At 46.6% G+C, this 23,938-nt stretch overlaps 1 protein-coding gene across 3 annotated transcripts in view; it reads left to right on the top strand.

The window, feature by feature from the left end:
• The window catches only part of MAST2 (microtubule associated serine/threonine kinase 2), a 128,044-nt gene that overhangs the window by 39,964 nt on the left and 64,142 nt on the right, over positions 1-23,938 (top strand). For 2 of the 3 annotated variants that reach the window (XM_063939495.1, XM_063939497.1), the window contains 5 exons: positions 6,838-6,913; positions 18,063-18,083; positions 18,554-18,632; positions 20,222-20,376; positions 23,288-23,363. In XM_063939495.1, coding sequence (XP_063795565.1) covers positions 6,838-6,913; positions 18,063-18,083; positions 18,554-18,632; positions 20,222-20,376; positions 23,288-23,363 — 407 coding nt within the window. The remainder of the gene's footprint in view (positions 1-6,837; positions 6,914-18,062; positions 18,084-18,553; positions 18,633-20,221; positions 20,377-23,287; positions 23,364-23,938) is intronic. The other variant, XM_063939496.1, reaches the window with a different exon arrangement.

Genomic DNA, 23,938 nt, shown 5'->3' with positions numbered 1-23,938 from the left:
GGGACCGTGTCTATTCCAAGACTTACCGCGGCTGCGTTTGACGGCATGGCGGTTGAACGCCGAATTCTAAAGGAAAAAGGCATTCCGGAAGAGGTCATTCCTACACTGGTAAAAGCCAGGAAGGAGGTGACTGCACAACATTATCACCGCATTTGGAGAAAATATGTTGCGTGGTGTGAGGCCAGGAAGGCCCCCACGGAGGAATTTCAACTGGGTCGATTCCTACATTTCCTGCAAACAGGATTGTCTATGGGCCTCAAATTGGGGTCCATTAAGGTTCAAATTTCGGCCCTGTCGATTTTCTTCCAGAAAGAATTGGCTTCAGTTCCTGAAGTCCAGACCTTTGTAAAAGGAGTACTACATATACAGCCCCCGGTTGTGCCCCCAGTGGCACCGTGGGATCTTAATGTAGTCTTGGATTTTCTCAAATCCCATTGGTTTGAGCCGCTCAAATCGGTGGAGCTGAAGTATCTCACATGGAAAGTAACCATGCTACTGGCCCTGGCTTCAGCCAGGAGAGTATCAGAATTGGCGGCTTTATCATATAAGAGCCCATATCTGATTTTCCATACGGACAGGGCAGAACTGCGGACGCGTCCTCATTTTCTGCCTAAGGTGGTGTCAGCGTTTCACCTGAACCAGCCTATTGTGGTGCCTGCGGCTACTAACGAGTTGGAGGATTCCAAGTTGTTGGACGTGGTCCGGGCATTGAAAATATATATTTCAAGAACGGCGGGAGTCAGAAAGTCTGACTCACTGCTTATATTGTATGCACCCAACAAGATGGGTGCTCCTGCTTCTAAGCAGACGATTGCTCGTTGGATTTGTAGCACAATTCAACTTGCACATTCTGTGGCAGGCTTGCCACAACCTAAATCTGTCAAGGCCCATTCCACAAGGAAAGTGGGCTCATCCTGGGCGGCTGCCCGGGGAGTCTCGGCATTACAACTCTGCCGAGCTGCTACTTGGTCAGGGGCAAATATGTTTGCAAAATTCTACAAATTTGATACCCTGGCTGAGGAGGACCTTGAGTTCTCTCATTCGGTGCTGCAGAGTCATCCGCACTGTCCCGCCCGTTTGGGAGCTTTGGTATAATCCCCATGGTCCTGACGGAGTCCCCAGCATCCACTTAGGACGTTAGAGAAAATAAGAATTTACTTACCGATAATTCTATTTCTCGTAGTCCGTAGTGGATGCTGGGCGCCCATCCCAAGTGCGGATTGTCTGCAATACTTGTACATAGTTATTGTTACAAAAAAATCGGGTTGTTATTTGTTGTGAGCCGTCTGTTCAGAGGCTCCTACGTTTGTCATACTGTTAACTGGGTTCAGATCACAAGTTATACGGTGTGATTGGTGTGGCTGGTATGAGTCTTACCCGGGGTTCAATATCCTTCCTTATTGTGTACGCTCGTCCGGGCACAGTATCCTAACTGAGGCTTGGAGGAGGGTCATAGGGGGAGGAGCCAGTACACACCACCTGATCCTAAAGCTTTATTTTTGTGCCCTGTCTCCTGCGGAGCCGCTATTCCCCATGGTCCTGACGGAGTCCCCAGCATCCACTACGGACTGCGAGAAATAGAATTATCGGTAAGTAAATTCTTATTTTCCTACACAACCAGTGCATCTGCGACTGCTGAATGTTATTGGTTTGTATGACAGCGGAGAGTGTACATTATACAGGAATGTTTCTGTCCTCTCTGCGTGATGTTACTTCAGTGCAGAACACATTGACAGATAGAAGATCATTAAAGAGAATGTGTCATATCTCCCACAATATTATAGCAGAAAGAAAACTCTTCTCTTCTTCCTATACTGAGAACACAGAGGGTTTGCTCATGTGGCGTTTGGGTGCCGCGCTACATGTGCAAGAGTGACGGTAATCTGAAATCCCCACCTGCAGTCCCCCAGCCATTGCTAGCAATTCTGGGATTAATTATGTGCCTGCTCGGTGCATATAAAATTATATATTATATATAGGGAGTTTTCCAGCTATGAATATTGTCGTTTTACTGTGACGAGATTCCTGACCGCTCTCCACCGGATGACCAACAGGTCACACCACAATTCTGTGCATCCTGCTGATACTGCAGCTCTTGTTACATGTGAGTATTGTTGCCCCTATAAGTGTGAGCAGGGAGCCCCCAGAAATCTCTCTGTTTCCAGCGAGATAATGCCAGGCGCTGGATCGTATGGTGCAGCTTATTCCCTGATAAATACTAATCTGCATATCCTGATCTCCATATAATAAGCACTCATTTATGACATTACAGAATGCAGCTAATTTTTAGTGTCCTACTTTTCATAAGTCTTGATATGAAAATCTTCTTAATACATAAAGCGTCCAGCACATCATCTCCAGACAATCCCAGCCATGTTTAAATGAGTTCCTGACATATCTCTGACAGGGAGAGCTCTGGACTCTTAGAAGTTGGAGGTATTATGCTGGCTTATTAATTGCAGACAATTACCCCGGGTAGACTTAAATAGTGGAATGTGAAATAAAACTAATCGCTAGCTGAGATCATGAGTTCATTATCACTAAAGTATGTTATGTATATATAGCTCATAAAATATAATGACTTAGAATGGCAGATGGCTGACGTCATACTGGGGCTCATTCTCAACTAGAAGCCAGTCTGGACACATCACGTGGCAGTGTGAGTGGTGAATACACAGGTTTATGTTTGCAAGCAGGGAAAAAAATGGATAACAAGAAAGCGTATGTACAGGCTGAGTGATAAATCTGATTGCCTAGAGCTTGTGGTTGCTAAAAAATTATTTATTGTCCCACTTATACAGATGTGTCCTCTTACATCCTTGCCTTAGGCACGCTAAACAGCCCTTTAAAGCGTGCCATGCCGTGGCGGAACTCTAGTGCCGGGCGTAAATTTTTTCCCCATTTGTTCCCACCGAAAATGCATCTTTCAAGTAATGAAATAGGACGCAGGAGCAGATCCTGCTGAGTAAAAGGATATGTGGCATGCCTATATTCTGTGTGTAATTGCATCTGTATCTGCATCCGAAATGCCACATTACTGTGTTTTCAAGGAAAACAATGAAGCATAGAATTTGTATGCAGATACAGTCGCAGCCACACACAAAATATAGGTATTCTGCATATCATTTTTGTCAGGAGAAGCTGCTTGTGCATCCTATTGCATTACTTTGTGACTAAGGCGCATTTTCGCTGGAAAACCCGCAAAAAAAGGACTCTGCACTACCAAGTTATGCTGCACTCACGCGTTATGTGTAACGCGACTTGTAGCACACGGAGCAAACATGTAAGAGGACACATCTGTAGGTGATATTTTATTTGCCTAATAGTGAGTTTATTAAACATTCTTTTGTTTTTATTAAACTTTGTATTAAATATGTTGCAGTATTCATTTTAAAAACGATCTGTAAATTAATCTTAAAATTCACTCTCGCAGAGTAATCTTCCACCACCATAAAACTCTAACAGTAAATGACCCCAACACAACAACTCTGGGAGAATAATATCCCCCCACCATAAATACTCGTTCAATAAATGATCCCACCAATCAAGGAGAATAATTCCCCACCCCCATAACTGCTTGGACCATAAATGACCCCACAATGACCACTCTAGGAGAATAATATTCCCCTACCATAAAAAAATTCTCGCAGCCAAAGTGATACTTGATAGCAGAAGTGGATTATAAAAGTGAATAAATCACTTGAGCTGATGGATGACAGATTTCAGATCTCATCCACAGGAATTACTCCCCAGGTAAATGGATGAAAGGGTTTCAGATTGTAAATCAGTCACTCCCCCCCCCCCCCCCCCCCCCCCCTCCCCACCTCCCCTCCATATTCCTTTTCCTTTAAATATGAGATTATGTCCTATGGATTAGCGGAGAGCTGTAAGTACGCCTTCGGGAGATGGAACAGTATTCATCATGACGCTTGTGTCACTTCTCTGCTGGATATTAGTAACGTTAATGTATTCTGCTTCTGAGAGGAATATATTTAGATCACTGGGTCACTGTGTCAGCTGAGATTAGTCTTCTCCCAAATCCATTCAGGGGCTCATTCACACACCGTACAGTATATACCGTTCTGTATGCAGCAGATCACAGATCCTTTTGTTTATGGGTTTGGTGTATTCACAGAGAAACCGTGACGGAAATTCAGCCAGTATTCTGTTAGGATCCCTGAGTACTAGACTTTCCTGTTTCACCACCAGTGCTATGTGACAGGTGTCCATACGTAAGAGGAGTCTGTGTTGGTAATAGTAGAGTGAACCATCCAGTGAATGAATTATAAAGGGCTTTCTCTTGTGTGAAAGGATGGTGTACAGTATGTAGAAGATACTACAGAAGATCATTTTGAGACATCTATCATCATCATCATCGCTAGCTTTAATTTTGGGGTTTAAATTAATAGCCAAAATACAGGAGAGGTGCAGACATGACCAGTGACTGGAGGCACAGAGCCAGCTAGTGACCACGCAAGTCCAGTGTATGCACGATGATATGAGACACTTGTTGTTACCGGCTAAATTAATGATTGCAGAAGAGTGACTATACCAGAGGGTTCATCACACAGCAAATAACACCCTCCCCAGTGACCTTAAATGCACATCCTCGGCTGCTTAGCCACCCTCTTAACTCCTCCACCCATGTGGTAGGGACTGAGCCCAATGTCCTCTCCCTATTGATGGGAGCAAAATGTAGCAAAGTCCATGGGGGCTTCTTGACCCATTTGCAGCAGTCCACTACTGCTCTGCATCTAATCCAACTGGTACCTTAATTCTGCTGGTTACATCCAGCAATACGCAACATTCTGCACTGTGACTGCACCCTTCTAACCCTCCCGGTTTCGTGCTGACCGCCTCACTAGTGCTCCTCTAGCCCTCATCTATCGTGGTGTCCACATGTCACTTGGCTCCAGCCCGTCTCCCCAGACCATATGCGACCCAGCAGTGCAGAATGTGAGAATCATGACTCTGCCAGGTGACATTTAAGAATACACAAAGTATTACAGCATATACAGATAAACATGGGCATATTTTTTTTTGTAAATGCTTGACCGCCTTGAACTCCCAAATAGGGGAGTGCATGGAAAACATTGTGTACTTACTGTACACAAATGTGATCTCGTACATCTATTTGTACGTTTCACAAAAAGAAGGTGTTAGAAGACCTAGATTTCTTGGCCTCTTTGTAAGAACTGGGGCGGCCGGCTTGTGTGACTCAATCTGCCGATGGTGTCGCAGTCCAGATCACTTATGTATACATGAAGCGTCTACTTATTAGTTCCAAGAAAGCAGCAGCGATGCCACCTGAATTTACCCCCATAGTGTACTTGGTGTTTTGGCACAGCTCAGTTGCAAAGTCTGTGGCACTTTAAACTGGGCTGTTCCTTCCTTTGCCCTACCTTAAACCTTGTTTAATGCAGCGGTTCTAAAATTCTGTCCTCAGGACCCCAAACAGTTTTCCAGGTTACCTGGCAGGCGCTCAGGTATATCCCTTTAGTGTTCACACTAGACTGTTTTAGCAGGGTGCTCTGCCATGCCCTGGCCGATGTATAATCGCCAAAATGCACCCTGCCCTTTTACCGGCGCCCTGATTAAACAGCCTGTTTGGTACCGATCTGTGGCATCTATTCACATTATGGGGAGAGCTTTGGGGGAAGCCCAGGCCCCCAAAATCTGACCATAGTGATATCTGAGGGGCTGCAACCCCCCTCGGCCAGCCACGCCACTATGCCTGCAACATAGCCACCTGCCCGCATCCTGACGATAACACTACTCATTACTCACTGACATATTTTGTAAAAATGCCCAGTTGGCGATCAGTAGTTTAGCTGCGATTCTGTGAGGAAACCTGGAAGCATATCACACACAGATATACAAGGGTCACATTTCAAATTAATTATATATAAGCATGTATTATGCTGTGATTCATCTAAAATGACTGCTCTGTATATGTGGGACCTGCTGATCATGTGGGAATGCTGTGGACAAAACCTGTATATACCTTTGTGAGATTCTAATCCTGAAATAACTTCTGTGTTTATACTGAGCATGGGGAAGGCATCTGTACTGTTAAAGCGGTTACGTTGTGGATTCCTTAGCAGGAGGTAATGGCAAAGTCACTAACCGGTTACAATCCAATTTATCTTATAAGAAATGGTTCCTGTAGATATAATTAGTAGAGGACAAATCACAAGCCGCAATCAGTAACAACCCCCCTTAGCCACCCTACTCCGTTCCACTACAGGCACGTGCCCTTTAAAAGCAGTGAACTGATTTTACCTAGAATTTACCTGGTAGCGGCTGCAGGAAGAGGGCACATTAGGTGGCATTGCAGCTTTAGGGTATACAGTGTGCACCATCAGCAGAGCTAGTTAGCCCCCAGTTTACAGCAGTGATACAGGTAGCTGCTCTCCTGTAAGAAGGGAAAGGAGTATCCTGGCTGAAATTCTGGAGTTCCTTATATTTTTTGCTTTATCACTTAATCAAATGCACAAGATGAAATGCAAATTTCTTTTCAGACTGTGCAATTAATGTTCCACCCGGCACGAGATTAGCCCAAACAGTGATTTCCATGAGATGTGAATGACAATACGTCTGTGAGCTTGTGGCTGACAATAAACTGCTGAATGTAAGCGGCACCTGCTGGGGCCACAAACACAGCTGCACGGAGCCCCCACTTACATCTTGCGCTATTGAGAGACGGCTCCCAGTAGAGTGCTGTAATCCTGTGTATTATTCTTCTGAGCACGCATTATATTACCATATACAGTCAGTATGCCGTGTCTGCCACACAGAATGCCTGGGCATTAACCCTCTTCTGTTCCCGCTCTCCAGGTAACAGCCCACTGGACAGTCCCCGAAACTTCTCCCCAAATGCTGCTGCCCACTTCTCCTTTGTCCCTGCGCGAAGGTAAGTCCCACACATGTGTCTGCGGGGTATGTGTGTTTTACAATGTATAGGCTGAGGGAGTGGTTGACTTTTTCACTAATTTCACTAGGACCTTTTGTCGGGCAAAGACTTTGTTTGGGCTACACATGGGGAGATACTGGGAGTGAGATTTTCGGTGGTATTGCTGTGTGCGTTGAGGTAGTAACAGTGGGCTGTTAATGAAGGATGCTGGTCTGAGGAACATTTACAGAGCTGTCAGTGTATCAGACAACGTCAGATGAAATGAGGCAGGTAAAAGGTTAGCAACCTACAGTGGTGGTCTTCTGTATGCCGAATGTCAGGATCCCGGCGCACAGTATACCGGCGCCGGAATCCTGACACCCGGCATACCGACAACTATTCTCCCTCGTGGGGGTCCACGACCCGACTGGAGGGAGAATAAAATAGTGTGGCGCGCCACCGTGCCCGCAGCGTGGCGAGCGCAGCGAGACCGCAAGGGGCTCCTTTGCGCTCGCCACGCTGTCGGTATGCCGGCGGTCGGGCTCCCGGCGCCGGTATGCTGGGCGCCGGGAGCCCGAGTGCCAGCATACCGTACGACACCCACCTACAGATGTCATCATACATCTAGCTTCAATACGTTATGCATCGTGAGTGAGACGCCAGGTCCCGTGCAACTCTGCTAACATTGAGCATCCTTTTTTTTGCCGGCGTTCGTGTGCTGCTTAATTTGATATATGACACTTGTATATTGTGTGTGACCGAGTCTGTAAATGGGGCCTAATTCAGACCTGATCGCTGCTGTGCGTTTTCGCACAGCAGGCGATCAGGTCTGAACTGCACATGCACCGGCGCCGCAGTGCACGTGTGCATGCCAGAGATACGATCGGCATCTCAGCCCAGCGATCGCCTCTACCTGATTGACGGGCCGTCAGCGTTAGGCCGTCGTTTTGGGGGTGCAGTCCGGGCAATGTAGGCATGCCCGGACCGCGCGGGGGGTGGGCCGCGGCGGCTGCGTGATGTCACACGCAGCCGCTGCGACCCAGGATGCTTCAAAAAGTCGCCTACCAGCGCTGTGCAGTTAGAGACTTACTCGTCGGGTGCGCTAGCATCGCCGCCGTGCGGCGGGGGGGAAGGGAGGGCTAGACATGGGGGGCGGACTAGCCCTGTGCTGGGCGTCCCCCTTTTGCACGGGTACGATCAGGTCTGAATTAGACCCATGGAGCAGAACAGAACTTGTACTGGGAAAAAGCTACAGCTGCTACGTTGTAGCACTTCATATACAGATTCAGAGGCTCATTCACACACACATATCGGATTAATCAGCGCCGTCTCCCGGTGCGTTCTAGTCGCATCATGTTGCAAGTAAGACATATTTTTGGCAAAAAAGACGCAAAATAGATACCCAATAGAAACAGTAGAAGACTCTCACGTGACCTGATGCGTATATTACACATTTACTGTCCATCCTTCCAATATGTCAGCAGTCTTTGAAAAGATACAATCGCTTCATAAAATGTTTCCTACCATGCATTCACACACAGTAGTCTGGTTTGTGACATGGAAGATGTTATTTTTTACGGAATGTATGACATTTAGATGCATTGTAACAGAACACATCTGTAGTCGCATGCCGCCTATAGTCATGTGTATTTAGCATGAACAGCAAAAACATATTTGTTTCACTGCCAATTTTACAATTCATCTAAACAATTTGTCATACAGTCTGTAAAAATAACAATTTCCATGTTAGAAATTATAGACTACTGTGTGTGAATACATGGTAGACTGTTGGAAGAAGGAAACATTTTCTGATGTGAAAGTATCTTTTCAAAGACTGCTGACGTATTGGAAGGATGGATAGTAAATGTGTAATATACTGTACACTCTTGTAATAAGCATTAGGGAGAATTGACTGACAACTCTGTAAATATGATTAATTTTAATCATCTGAACCAGTGTTTGCGTTGATACATCACACACCGAAACTGATGCATGCTCTGAAAAATATATTTCTCTAACGTCCTAAGTGGATGCTGGGGACTCCGTAAGGACCATGGGGAATAGCGGCTCCGCAGGAGACTGGGCACATCTAAAGAAAGCTTTAGGACTATCTGGTGTGCACTGGCTCCTCCCCCTATGACCCTCCTCCAAGCCTCAGTTAGATCTCTGTGCCCGAACGAGAAGGGTGCACACTAGGGGCTCTCCTGAGCTTCTTAGTGAAAGTTTTAGTTTAGGTTTTTTATTTTCAGTGAGACCTGCTGGCAACAGGCTCACTGCATCGAGGGACTAAGGGGAGAAGAAGCGAACTCACCTGCGTGCAGAGTGGATTGGGCTTCTTAGGCTACTGGACATTAGCTCCAGAGGGACGATCACAGGCCCAGCTTGGATGGGTCCCAGAGCCGCGCCGCCGGCCCCCTTACAGAGCCAGAAGGCAGAAGAGGTCCGGAAAATCGGCGGCAGAAGACGTCCTGTCTTCAACAAGGTAGCGCACAGCACTGCAGCTGTGCGCCATTGCTCTCAGCACACTTCACACTTCGGTCACTGAGGGTGCAGGGCGCTGGGGGGGGGGGGCGCCCTGAGACGCAATAAAAACACCTGGGATGGCAAAAAAAATGCATCACATATAGCTCCTGGGCTATATGGATGCATTTAACCCCTGCCAGAATCCATAAAAAAGCAGGAGAAAAGTCCGCGAAAAAGGGGCGGAGCCTATCTCCTCAGCACACTGGCGCCATTTTCCCTCACAGATCCGTTGGAGGGAAGCTCCCTGTCTCTCCCCTGCAGTCACTACACTACAGAAAGGGTTAAAAAAAGAGAGGGGGGCACTAATTAGGCGCATTATTAACTATACAGCAGCTATAAGGGGAAAAACACTTATATAAGGTTATCCCTGTATATATATAGCGCTCTGGTGTGTGCTGGCAAACTCTCCCTCTGTCTCCCCAAAGGGCTAGTGGGGTCCTGTCCTCTATCAGAGCATTCCCTGTGTGTGTGCTGTATGTCGGTACTTTTGTGTCGACATGTATGAGGAGAAAAATGGTGTGGAGACGGAGCAGATTGCCTGTAATAGTGATGTCACCCCCTAGGGGGTCGACACCTGAGTGGATGAACTGTTGGAAGGAATTACGTGACAGTGTCAGCTCTGTATAAAAGACAGTGGTTGACATGAGACAGCCGGCTACTCAGCTTGTGCCTGTCCAGACGTCTCATAGGCCGTCAGGGGCTCTAAAGCGCCCGTTACCTCAGATGGCAGATATAGACGCCGACACGATACTGACTCCAGTGTCGACGGTGAAGAGACGAATGTGACTTCCAGTAGGGCCACACGTTACATGATTGAGGCAATGAAAAATGTTTTACACATTTCTGATAATACGAGTACCACCAAAAAAGGGGTATTATGTTCGGTGAGGAAAAACTACCTGTAGTTTTCCTGAATCTGAGAAATTAAATGAGGTGTGTGATGATGCGTGGGTTTCCCCCGATAACAACGGATAATTTCTAAAATGTTATTGGCATTATATCCTTTCCCGCCAGAGGTTAGGGTGCGTTGGGAAACACCCCCTAGGGGGGATAAAGCGCTCACACGCTTGTAAGGGCTCTACCTTCGCCTGAGATGGCCGCCCTTAAGGATCCTGCTGATAGAAAGCAGGAGGGTATCCTAAAAGGTATTTACACACATACTGGTGTTATACTGCGACCAGCAATCGCCTCAGCCTGGATGTGCAGTGCTGGGTTGGCGTGGTCGGATTCCCTGACTGAAAATATTGATACCCTAGATAGGGACAGTATATTTTTGCCTATAGAGCATTTAAAAGATGCATTTTTATATATGCGTGATGCACAGCGGAATATTTGCCGACTGGCATCAAGTCTAAGCGCGTTGTCCATTTCTACCAGTAGAGGGTTATGGACACGTCAGTGGTCAGGTGATGCGTATTCCAAACGGCATTTGGAAGTATTGCTTTATTAAGGGAGGAGTTATTTGGGGTCGGTCTTTCAGACCTGGTGGCCACGGCAACAGCTGGGAATTCCACGTTTGTACCCCAGGTCGCCTCTCAACATGAGAAGACGCCGTATTATCAGGCGCAGCCTTTTCGTGGACAAGCGGGCAAAAGGTTCCTCATTTCTGCCCCGTGACAGAGGGAGAGGAAAAAGGCTGCAGAAATCAGCCAGTTCCCAGGAACAGAAACCCTCTCCCGCCTCTGCCAAGCCCTCAGTATACGCTGGGGCTTTACAAGCAGAATCAGGCACGTTGGGGGGCCCGTCTCAATGAATTTCAGCGCGCAATGGGCTCACTCGCAAGTAGACCCCTGGATCCTTCAGGTGATATCTCAGGGGTACAAATTAGAATTCGAGACGTCTCCCCCTCGCCGTTTCCTAAAGTCGGCTTTACCGATGTCTCCTTCTGACAGGGAGACAGTTTTGGAAGCCATTCACAAGCTGTATTCCCAGCAGGTGATAATCAAGATACCCCTCCTGCAACAGGGAACGGGGTATTATTCCACACTGTTGTGGTACCGAAGCCGGACGGCTCGGTGAGACCGATTCTAAATCTAAAATCTTTGAACACTTACGTACAGAGGTTCAAATTCAAGATTGAGTCACTCAGAGCAGTGATTGCGAACCTGGAAGAAGGGGACTACATGTTGTCTCGGGACATCAAGGATGCTTACCTTCATGTCAAAATTTACCCTTCTCACCAAGGGTACCTCAGGTTTATGGTACAGAACTGTCACTATCAGTTCAGACGCTGCCGTATGGAACACGGCACCCCGGGGCTTTACCAAGGTAATGGCCGAAATGATGATATTCCTTCGAAGGAAGTGAATTTTAGTTATCCCTTCCTTGGACAATTCCCTGATAAGGGTAAGATCCAGGGAACAGTTGGAGGTCGGTGTAGCACTATCTCAGGTAGTGTTGCGGCAGCACGATTGGATTCTCAATATTCCAAAATCGCACCTGGTTCCGACGACGTGTCTTCTGTTCCTAGGGATGATCCTGGACACAGTCCAGAAAAAGGTGTTTCTCCCGGAGGAGAAAGCCAGGGAGTTATCCGAGCTAGTCAGGAACCTCCTAAAACCGAGCCAAGTCTCAGTGCATCAATGCACAAGGGTTCTGGGTAAAATGGTGGCTTCCTACGAAGCAATCCCATTCGGCAGATTCCACGCAAGAACTTTCCAGTGGGACCTGCTGGACAAATGGTCCGGATCGCATCTTCAGATGCATCAGCGGATAACCCTGTCACCAAGGACAAGGGTGTCCCTCCTGTGGTGGTTGCAGAGTGCTCATCTTCTAGAGGGCCGCAGATTAGGCATTCAGGACTGGGTCCTGGTGACCACGGATGCCAGCCTGCGAGGCTGGGGAGCAGTCACACAGGGAAGGAATATCCAGGGCTTATGGTCAAGCCCGGAGACATCACTTCACATAAATATCCTGAAGCTAAGGGACATTTACAATGCTCTAAGCTTAGCAAGACCTCTGCTTCAAGGTCAGCCGGTGTTGATCCAGTCGGACAACATCACGGCAGTCACCCACGTAAATAGACAGGGTGGCACAAGAAGCAGGAGGGCAATGTCAGAAGCTGCAAGGATTCTTCGCTGGGCGGAAAATCATGTGATAGCACTGTCAGCAGTATTCATTCCGGGAGTGGACAACTGGGAAGCAGACTTCCTCAGCACGACCTCCACCCGGGAGAGTGGGGACTTCACCCAGAAGTCTTCCACATGATTAAAAACTCGACAGGTATTGCGCCAGGTCCAGGGACCCTCAGGCAATAAGCTGTAGACGCTCTGGTAACACCGTGGGTGTACCAGTCAGGGTATGTGTTCCCTCCTCTGCCTCTCATACCCAAGGTACTGAGATTGATAAGATGGAGAGGAGTAAGCACTATATTCGTGGTTCCGGATTGGCCAAGAAGGACTTGGTAACTGGAACCTCAAGAGATGCTCACGGAGGATCCGTGGCCTCTACCTCTAAGAAGGGACCTGCTCCAGCAAGGACCCTGTCTGTTCCAAGACTTACCGCGGCTGCGTTTGACGGCATGGCGGTTGAACGCCGGATCCTGAAGGAAAAAAGGCATTCCGGATGAAGTCATCCCTATCCTGATCAAAGCCAGGAAGGATGTAACCGCAAAAACATTATCACCGCAATTGGCGAAAATATGTTGCGTGGTGCGAGGCCAGTAAGGCCCGACGGAGAAAATTCAACTGGGTCGATTCCTACATTTCCTGCAAACAGGAGTGTCTATGGGCCTGAAATTGGGGTCCATTAAGGTTCAAATTTCGGCCTTGTCAATTTTCTTCCAAAAAGAACTAGCTTCAGTCCCTGAAGTTCAGACGTTTGTAAAAGGGGTACTGCATATACAGCCTCCTTTTGTGCCTCCAGTGGCACTTTGGGATCTCAATGTAGTTTTGGGTTCCAAAAGTCACATTGGTTTGAACCACTTAAATCTGTGGAGTTAAAATATCTCACATGGAAAGTGGTCATGCTGTTGGCCCTGGCCTGGGCCAGGCGCGTGTCAGAATTGGCGGCTTTATCCTGAAAAAGCCCTTATCTGATTTTCCATTCGGACAGGACGGAATTGAGGACTCGTCCTCAGTTTCTCCCCAAGGTGGTTTCAGCGTCTCACCTGAACCAACCTATTGGTGGTGCCTGCGGCTACTAGGGACTTGGAGGCCTCCAAGTTGCTAGACGTTATCAGTGCCCTGAAAATATATGTTTCCAGGACGGCTGGAGTCAGGAAATCTGACTCGCTGTTTATCCTGTGTGCACCCAACAAGCTGGGTGCTCCTGCTTCTAAGCAGACTATTGCTCGTTGGATTTGTAGTACAATTCAGCTTGCACATTCTGTGGCAGGCCTGCCACAGCCAAAAATCTGTAAATGCCCACTCCACAAGGAAGGTGGGCTCATCTTGGGCGGCTGCCCGAGGGGTCTCGGCTTTACAACTTTGCCGAGCAGCTACTTGGTCAGGAGCAAATACGTTTGTAAAATTCTACAAAATTGATATCCTGGCTGAGGAGGACCTGGAGTTCTCTCATTTGGTGCTGCAGAGTCATCCGCACTCTCCCGCCCGTTTGGGAGCTTTGGTATAATCCCCATGGTCCTTACGGAGTCCCCAGCATCCACTTAGGACGTTAGAGAAAATAAGAATTTACTTACCGATAATTCTATTTCTCATAGTCCGTAGTGGATGCTGGGCGCCCATCCCAAGTGCGGATTGTCTGCAATACTTGTACATAGTTATTGTTACAAAAATCGGGTTATTATTGTTGTGAGCCATCTTTCAGAGGCTCCTCTGTTATCATGCTGTTAACTGGGTTCAGATCACAGGTTATACGGTGTGATTGGTGTGGCTGGTATGAGTCTTACCCGGGATTCAAAATCCTTCCTTATTGTGTACGCTCGTCCGGGCACAGTATCCTAACTGAGGCTTGGAGGAGGGTCATAGGGGGAGGAGCCAGTGCACACCAGATAGTCCTAAAGCTTTCTTTAGATGTGCCCAGTCTCCTGCGGAGCCGCTATTCCCCATGGTCCTTTCGGAGTCCCCAGCATCCACTACGGACTATGAGAAATAGAATTATCGGTAAGTAAATTCTTATTTTTTTTTTCCTAAGGTGCAGATTCAGCTACTACAATATTATTGTACAGTATATACTAAGTTTTTTTTTTCTTTAAATCTGTATTTTTATTGCGTTTGGAATAAAAGAAAACAACAAGTAAACAATGGAACATTTACAAAAGAAAAAAATACGTGCTCTGTATGCAGTGTTCTAACAGATATCCAGGACATATACTATATAGGCATAATTATATGTTAAGCATATATCCACCAGGTATATCAGTAGTCTGTAAGCAGAGAACGGGAAAGGGTTTAGTCAGCGACACCCAGTCATTATATAAACCATATATTATGTCAAGAAATAAATATAAAGGATACGCCAATCCTGTTTATCAAAACATTAAGTATTGAAATACATGCATGAGTACATAGACGGCAAGCCAAGTATATACTAAGTTTTGAATGTTATATGAAAGATTAGCAGTTTAATTTTTGTTTGTTACCACTAGATGGCAGTAGTTGCTGCGATTTATGCTGGAAAAGTGTTTTAAACTGTGCATTTACATGCTCTCACACAGATACCCCACAGCCGCATCACTATAATAGAATACATGTGATTATCTGTACTAATATCTCCTAGGCAGAGACATCAAGTAATGCACGTATCCGCTTATATTGGTGTCTCTCCCATGGAACTGCTTCCTTGGCAAGTGTTGTGTGCACAGGGCAGTAACGTCTATTAGATCAGAGAAGCGTTTGTCTAGCCACTATTTTTTTTATTTTTTAAGACTCATTTGCTGGAGCCCCTATCATAAACCGATGGTGGACATATGCTTTCCCGGCCACGTCAGTCTTAGACCACAGCGCCATCATCTTCTGTATTCCTCTCTATCCCGCCCACCCCACAGTATAGGGAAACCATCTGCTGAAAATCCTGCCTCAGGCAACTTAAAGGACTTCATGATGTTTTAACTTATCTTTTAACTCCAGTTTTTAGAAGGTTTGATACATTGCCCCCTTTATCCCCAGCAGATGCATTGAAATCACTTATGTACTAGTGCACATTTATTATCGGATAATGAACTGCAAGTCCCAGCATACAAAACGGTCAATATATATTGTAGTGCCACAAAAGCAGTAAACTTGTCTACTTCATGTATTGGGATAGGGTTCTATGACTATTTTCTATTGTAGTGAATTCCTTTAAGCCATGTAATGGGAGTTTTCGGAAGGACTGTTGCGATCGGCGTGATGTGTCTGATTGCAGTGGGGAGAAAAGGGGAACGTTAGGAAGAGAGAATTACACAGAGAAATAGAGGCTTAAGTAGTAAAGTAGCGGCTGGACAGACAGAGAAGGCTGCGGCAATGAGAGGGTGTAACCAGCACGAGGCATTGCAATGCGAACAGTAAATAGATTATATCAAAGCGTACAATCAGTAATATTCATATATAATTACGAGGCACAGTCTCTCATACTTGCCTTCAGTGGGTCTCTGTGGCAGACTGTTATTTATTTCTATTCCAGAGTCTGTGCCATATACCCAGAAATTCTATTTAAAACTGATTTTACGCAGTGATTTTATATATAATTAATGGAGCCCAGTGATGTACATGATGAAGCGAACCATTAAGCAATGTGTTTCTTGTAACCGTTTTCTCAACGCCTCATTTTGCACAGTAGTTGGAGAAAAGACAAATTGATGTATTTAAAATAAATGGCGATGAGCAGCTTCTGCTGCAGACTATCCCGGCACAGTGTCTCGTGGTGCCTGCCTCGCTGTATGTGCGGTAAGCCGGCTGCACATAGCTACGCAGTGGCTTCCTGCACAATAAGCCGACGGCGTGACCGGTTAAGGTGAAATGTGGCAACAACTTTTCACTTGCCCCAAAAATGTAGATGTTGTGTGAGGAGCCATTTATAGTGATAAGTTTGGTATGTCTAATTATATCTGGTGCTGGATATGGTAATACCGAGTTATATTGGGTGCTGGGTGTGGTTATGCTGAGTTATATCTGGTGCTGGGTGTGGTTATGCTGAGTTATATCTGGTGCTGGGTGTGGTTATGCTGAGTTATATCTGGTGCTGGGTATGGTAATACGGATTTATATCTGGTGCCGGGTATGGTAATGCTGAGTTGTAGTTGGTGCCGGGTATGGTAATGCTGAGTTGTAGTTGGTGCCGGGTATGGTAATGGTCAGATATGTCTGGTGTTGGGTATGGTAATGCTAAGTTATATCTGCTGCCAGGTATGGTAATGCCGAGTTATATCTGATGCCGGGCATGGTAATGTTGAGTTATATCTGCTGCTGGGTATGGTAATGCTGAGCCATGTGTGTGCAAGGTATGGTAATGCTGAATTAGATTTGGTTGTAGATATAGTAATGCTGAGTTGTAGTTGGTGCCGGGTATGGTAATGCTGAGTTGTAGTTGGTGCTGGGTATGGTAATGCTGAGTTGTAGTTGGTGCCGGGTATGGCAATGCTGAGTTTTAGTTGGTACCGGGTATGGCAATGCTGAGTTGTAGTTGGTGCCGGGTATGGCAATGCTGAGTTGTAGTTGGTGCCGGGTATGGTAATGCTGAGTTGTAGTTGGTGCCGGGTATGGCAATGCTGAGTTGTAGTTGGTGCCGGGTATGGTAATGCTGAGTTGTAGTTGGTGCAGGGAATGGTAATGCTGAGTTGTAGTTGGTGCCAGGTATGGCAATGCTGAGTTGTAGTTGGTGCCAGGTATGGCAATGCTGAGTTGTAGTTGATGCCGGGTATGGCAATGCTGAGTTGTAGTTGGTGCCGGGTATGGCAATGCTGAGTTGTAGTTGGTGCCGGGTATGGCAATGCTGAGTTGTAGTTGGTGCCGGGTATTGCAATGCTGAGTTGCAGTTGGTGCCGGGTATGGCAATGCTGAGTTGTAGTTGGTGCCGGGTATGGCAATGCTGAGTTGTAGTTGGTGCCTGGTATGGCAATGCTGAGTTGCAGTTGGTGCCGGGTATGGCAATGCTGAGTTGTAGTTGGTGCCGGGTATGGCAATGCTGAGTTGTAGTTGGTGCCGGGTATGGCAATGCTGAGTTGTAGTTGGTGCCGGGTATGTCAATGCTGAGTTGTAGTTGGTGCAGGGTATGGCAATGCTGAGTTGTAGTTGGTGCCGGGTATGGCAATGCTGATTTGTAGTTGGTGCCGGGTATGGCAATGCTGATTTGTAGTTGGTGCCGGGTATGGCAATGCTGAGCACTAGCTGTTGCCACATCTGATCAGAGTATACTGTGCTGAGCTATACACAGATGTTACATTTATGCTTTCATGTATACAGACTGAACTGGATCTGGCACTGAGGCTAATACTTTGCTTATGTGCACTAATGCCACAAACATCTCCCCCCTCCCCCACCCCCTTTGGCCTTGGGCACTAGTGCTGCATACCCCCTGCATTCCCCCAGCTCCTGTGGTGCGTTCAGAACCTATATTATAGAAAATGTGTGCCGTACTTTACATTCATGATTCCTCCTCTGCCGAATAAGAGGAGCTCTAGTAATGGGGCCACCTGCTGAGCATGATGGGAAATAATGTGTGTCACTGAATGGCTCTGTAACTAACGTGTAACATCTCTCATATCCAGCCACGGACACAGGGCGGACAGGTAACCTGCTCCTGTGTGTGCATGTCTGTGTCACTGTGTACAGGTCGGCACACCAGCTTTCTACAGTGGAGCCATCACTTTCCCATTTCACCCAGCAATTCAAACGTCCGCTTGTGCAGGAGGTGTTCCGTGACAGTGAATCATGTATTGCACATGTCGTGACTTGAGCCGCTGTGATTGCGTTCTATGTGCCTCTACTGTCGTCATGTCGTAGTGTGTTGCTGACATCAGTGATTTCATTACTGCATCACCCGCTCTTTTAGAACATGCATTTTATGTTTTATTGCTCCCCTGGATCACCCGTTGTTTGTTCCTTCTCATTTTGGGGAATTTATTTTATCTTCCATTCACACCATAAAATTTATCCAATGGGTACAAGGCGCCGCGATTGTTTCCAACGCTTTGCCGTCCTATCCAGACTGCTCTCTGGTAATTGTGCTGCATGTAACTCTCACTATTCTTTGTTTCAGGACAGACGGCCGTCGCTGGTCCTTGGCGTCATTACCCTCTTCTGGATATGGAACCAACACTCCGAGTTCTACTGTCTCAGTGAGTGTGCTCTAATGGAAGTGTTTGTGCTGGTTTCATTGTGTATCCCTCCTCCCTGCATCAATTTTCCTGGCACCCAGTAGAAGTCCTTACACAGGACCTTGGTCTGTCCCTAGACAGGTACTCGCTGTATGCATTGCAGCAGATATTGTTTATTCATCACCCAGAATTACAGCCGCTAGTCCCTGTGTGACAGCTGCTCAGTGTTCATTATGCTGCCACTTTTAGAGTCGCTCGGAGTTTAGCATGAACCCTTGCAGTACAGTGCCACATGGATTTACCAAGGTGTAACGTTACTTGCCCCTTGTTTGCCTTTCTCCCAACGCAGAATATGCCCTATAAGCAGTATACATGTATCCTGTAACCTTACGGTGCATTCAAATGCTTCAATTGGCGCTCTGGCCGCAGCGATAGTCTGTCCGTTACACTAGTCTGTCCGTTACACTCACGCGTCTGACATTAATCCTCTGGCACAAAATGAAACTGGTGGATCGCTAAGAAAACATCAACCTGGGCACTGTACGGCTGCTCATTATCCTAACGTTTAATAGGCCCTACACACATGCCGATTTTTTTGAAAGATATGAACGATCTCGTTCATAAATGAACGAGAACTCGTTCATATCTTTCAGTGTGGAGGCTCCAGCGATGAACGATGCGCGGCCCCGTGCTCGTTCATCGCTGGTCCCCCGTCGGCTGTGCATGCAGGCCAATATGGACGATCTCGTCCATATTTGCCTGCACGTCTATGGAGCCGGGTGACGGGGGGAGTGAAGAAACTTCTCTCCCCCCGTCACTGCCCCCCCGCCGCCGGGTCGGCCGTATCGGCCGTCGGGCACCTCGGCGGCACATCGACATATGTGTAGGGCCCATTACAATACAATTACTTCATATACATAGGTTTTCTACCATCTGTACCAATCGCTCACATTCCCTCACCTACGCTAAGACCTTTTCTCTTATGTTACTCATATAATGTGTGTTTGCTTTACTCTAAAGGTGGGTACACACTGGAAGATATACCTGCAGATCAATTGATCTGCAGATATATCTATGGACGGATCGGGCAGTGTGTTGAGCATACACACTGCCCGATCCGTCGGGGACTGACGTCATGAACTGGGCGGGCTTGTACACACGCCCGCCCAGTTCAGCTGTCAATCACCGCCGGCCGCCGCAGCATGTGTACGGGCGGTCTGCCGACCGCCGTACACACACAGCGACGCACCAATATAGCGGTAGATATATTGACCGCCGGCTGTGCTGTGGGCCGACGCGATACGTCTGTGAACGACGGAGTTCACAGACGTATAGGCCGTACACACTGGCCGACGGACCCGCAATATATCGGCCAGTGTGTATCGGCCAGTGTGTTTATGGGAATTATATTTCCAGCCTGTAGATCAGCGATAGTGGAAACCATTCAGTAAAGTGACGGTTGATTTAATGCCATATTTAGTGCTTATTTTTCAGTCCGCATAAGTTTGACTGGTTGCGTTTTTCCCTGTATTTTCAGCTTGTTTTTTGTGTACTTGAGCAGCCCCATATGCATGCGCTTTAGTGTCCTTCTCTATGTTTCCTGTATTCAGTCGTCATGCTCATCCCAGGAGAAGCTGCACCAGCTGCCGTATCAGCCGACGGCGGATGAACTGCACTTCCTGACCAAGCACTTCAGTACCGAGAGCATCACCGATGAGGAAGGACGGGAATCTCCAGCCATGCGCCCCCGATCACGAAGCCTCAGGTGAACACGTCCGGCTCAGCCTCCCCCCGCCCCCACCCCCCTTCCACACCACCACCACCTTTCCGTGTCATCCTGTCTGCCCCCTACATCTGCAATGTTACACTGCAGTTTGTCCTTTTGTGTGTCCATCTATAATGTGAATAAACTATAATATGATGGGCTCCTCTGACGCATGGAAGGTGCTCAATATATTGATTAGGAGGAATGATAAATTGTTCAGATGAAGGAATTGACACTTGCTGGATATGGCCCATCTACGATGCTTGAGGATTCCTACTTTCTTTCAGTCTGTGGATTTCACAGTGATATAGTCACACTGTTTTATTATAATCCTCAAACAGCATCAGTTACTATTCAGTGTTAACTGCGATTACTCCTGCAGTGACAGCCTATCGGTAAATACGGGTTATCCTGGCACGGTGCAGTCAATACCAAGAGAGGCGTCAGGTCCTGTTTTCTACATCATCAGTTTGGCAGATGAGAGGGGCATTGCATGTGATTTCATATGTTAATCAGGTGGAGCGACATTTATTGAACTAATATACTGTGACTCCAGCTAATTACTAGACATCTATAGACTTCATAACAATGAAATACAACAGTGCAGTCCCAAATTGATCCAAAATTTCGGCACCAGGATCTTACTAATGGAAAAATGGAATGAAGGCAGAATTATCTATACATGAAAGGAAACCGCTCAATAATAAAGATCAATTGAACATTCTACCTACACTAACACTAACTCCCTCCTACGTACCACGCTACGCCCACCTGTGAGAACCTCTTGTGGCACACTGTACCAGCTTCCCTCCGCCCACTACAGCACACTCCTCTGTCTCAAGACACATACAGTGTTATTTCCCATATACTTTTTTCTATAAACCGGGGGATACGCGCTTATACAGCAGCAACTCAGACTCTCTTAATTAAATAAGGCTTTTGTCTGTGTTTGTAACGTGCTGTCTCTCTCTTGGGGGTAGCGGGTGGCGTTGTCTGCCCCTTGGGGTAGTGGTGGTATGGGTGGGAGGGTGCTGTGTGCTCTGCAGTGGTGCAGGTGTTGCTCTATGCCCCCGGTGGGTTCGGGTAGTGTTGTATGCCCACTTTAGTCACAGGTAGATGCATATTCTAATCTCCTGACTAAACAGATTACAGATAGACTCACATTGCTTTGCCTGGGTGAGACTACGGTGCCTTCCCTGCCCTTCCAGCAGTTCCCTAATAAACGTAGCCGCCCAGATCCGTGTTTATGCGTAGTCGATTATCCATGTAATTATTCCTGCACAGGCTACAGTAGGTTTTCCACATGTCGCGCGTTACCTCCCGCCCCACGCCATAGTCAATCACACATTTAATTTGATGCGTTATTTTCATGTGGACTCGTTCATGCAAATCTACTCTCCCCAAGGATTCCTCACATAACCTTTTGCTTGTTTCCGAGGCACATTTCCTTCCCAGCCAATTTCCAGCGAGGCTGATTTCCATTCTCCCTCGGAAGGTTACAGATGAATTCAGAGCAGTCAGAGTCTTTTCTCATGTGGAGTCTGCTCCTGCCACTCACCTCTTATCGCAGTTCCTCAATATTGTTATTTTCTATTGTGCTGGAACCCTCACCGGTCAGAGACAGATAGCGATCTCCACTTATGTTTCAGAGCAGAGTTTTACCCTCTTCAAAGAAACTTATATTGGAAGTGGAGTTAATAGCGACTTAATACAAATATCTAGTATCATAATATGCATTGTGCACGCCAAACCGATATATAAATATTTTGGTAAATATTTCACTATTTAGTATTAAGGAATAAATACTTTATTTCTCTGTCGGGTATTTACAGCAGCCAAAAGATATTTGCATAACAACGGGTAATTTAAGAGGATCTTTATTTATTCTTAAAGAACGTTCCCCCTCATGTTTGCTCAGCGACTTTCCTGGCTCATTCATCCGTCCCAGCATTAAATATTAGTGCCCTTTCCCTGCGTATGCCTTGGCCTGGGTGGCATCAGAGGATACAGCGTGCCATGACCCCTCGTGCCACGCACGTCCAGAAAACGTTGATTCCTGCTGATTTAATGCCTTTACACCTTCCTTATAAATCTAATTGGCTAAAATCTACAGACACATAGAGGAAACATAGATCTGCTGCATCTTACTGAGAACCTGGGTCCTTATCCCTCTGCTCAGACACCGGCACGTCTTTCCATTGTCCTGCAAATATAATGTACAGCTCCCTGTTAAGTCCATGCAATCACCAGGACACACTGCACCGAGTCCCAGGCAATCTAAGTGTGTAATTATTGTTTCTGGATGACATCATTGTCCCAGTGGAGGGGGCGCAGGAGCTGGTGAGCGGCGGGTGACTCATACATAGGATTACATCGCTACCTCTGAATGCTTAGTATGCAGCATCTGTCATAGCGTCCAGCCAATGTGTATTACCCTATTACAATCCCAATGCCATCTTACTCTGCAATGTAATATATTGCTCAGGGGTGACATCATTCTGGCATCGCTCCACAAACCTAAAATGTACCTGAATTATAACACTGTTTATTTTGTGCGTTTCGGTTCTCTGGCTCTGTACTTGCTGGCTGATTGGAGAGTGACAGGAAGATTTATTACCAGGTGATAACCAGCTGTAACCCAGCCGCCAGCTTGTTGGGAATTCAGCCTGAAATGATCGCTATATATATATATATATATATATATATATATGATCATAACGTACCACAATGCGCTTCCTAAAGTATTTTTTATTATGGGACAGATCTGAAATGCAGAATTTATTGGTTGAGTTCTGTTACATAACTGTCTTGCATCTGGCATTGGTTTTGCTGGTATTAAACTCTTATTTTACGCTATTCTTAGTTTGTGTTATTCCATGAATACAATGTGACTGTGATTTCTCCCCACCAGTCCCGGACGTTCCCCCATCTCATACGATGGTGAGATAATAATGATGAATCATGTGTACAAAGAGAGATTCCCCAAGGTAAGCCGACGTGTCAGCCCTGCAGCCTGTACTTTAACGTCTCATTACTGTACAATGCTCTTTATTGTGACACAGGGTAGAGTTTGTTATGAACATATTGTGGGAGAAGAAGTTACGTACTTGTTTCCATGCACATTGTATTACCGTGGTAAATGGGCCCACATGCTCGGGGGGTGCTTGCATATTTCAGGTGTGATTCTCATCTTGGGGACTATCTAATTAAGTGTGCCTGCACTTTAGGTGTGGTAATATCATGTGTGCAAGGCAATTCACACTTAATTGAATCTCCCCCACTGCCTCATTGAACCCCACATTTTCTGAGAGATCTGAGTTATAGTAGGATGAATAGGTTATATGAGGTCTGTGTCATGTCAGGTGATGTCTGCAGCAGGTATTTACATGAAGAGCATCATGGGATGTCTGATATTCAGCTGCAGGGGTATAGGATGTCTGATATTCAGCTGCAGGGGTCATGGGATGTCTGATATTCAGCTGCAAGGGGTCATGGGATGTCTGATATTCAGCTGCCGGGGATCATGGGATGTCTTATATTCAGCTGCAGGGGGTCATGGAAT

The sequence above is a fragment of the Pseudophryne corroboree genome, chromosome 9 (assembly GCF_028390025.1).
Source record: "Pseudophryne corroboree isolate aPseCor3 chromosome 9, aPseCor3.hap2, whole genome shotgun sequence".
In the NCBI taxonomy this organism is placed as follows: domain Eukaryota; kingdom Metazoa; phylum Chordata; class Amphibia; order Anura; family Myobatrachidae; genus Pseudophryne; species Pseudophryne corroboree.
This window is presented reverse-complemented; position numbering and strand designations above follow the sequence as displayed.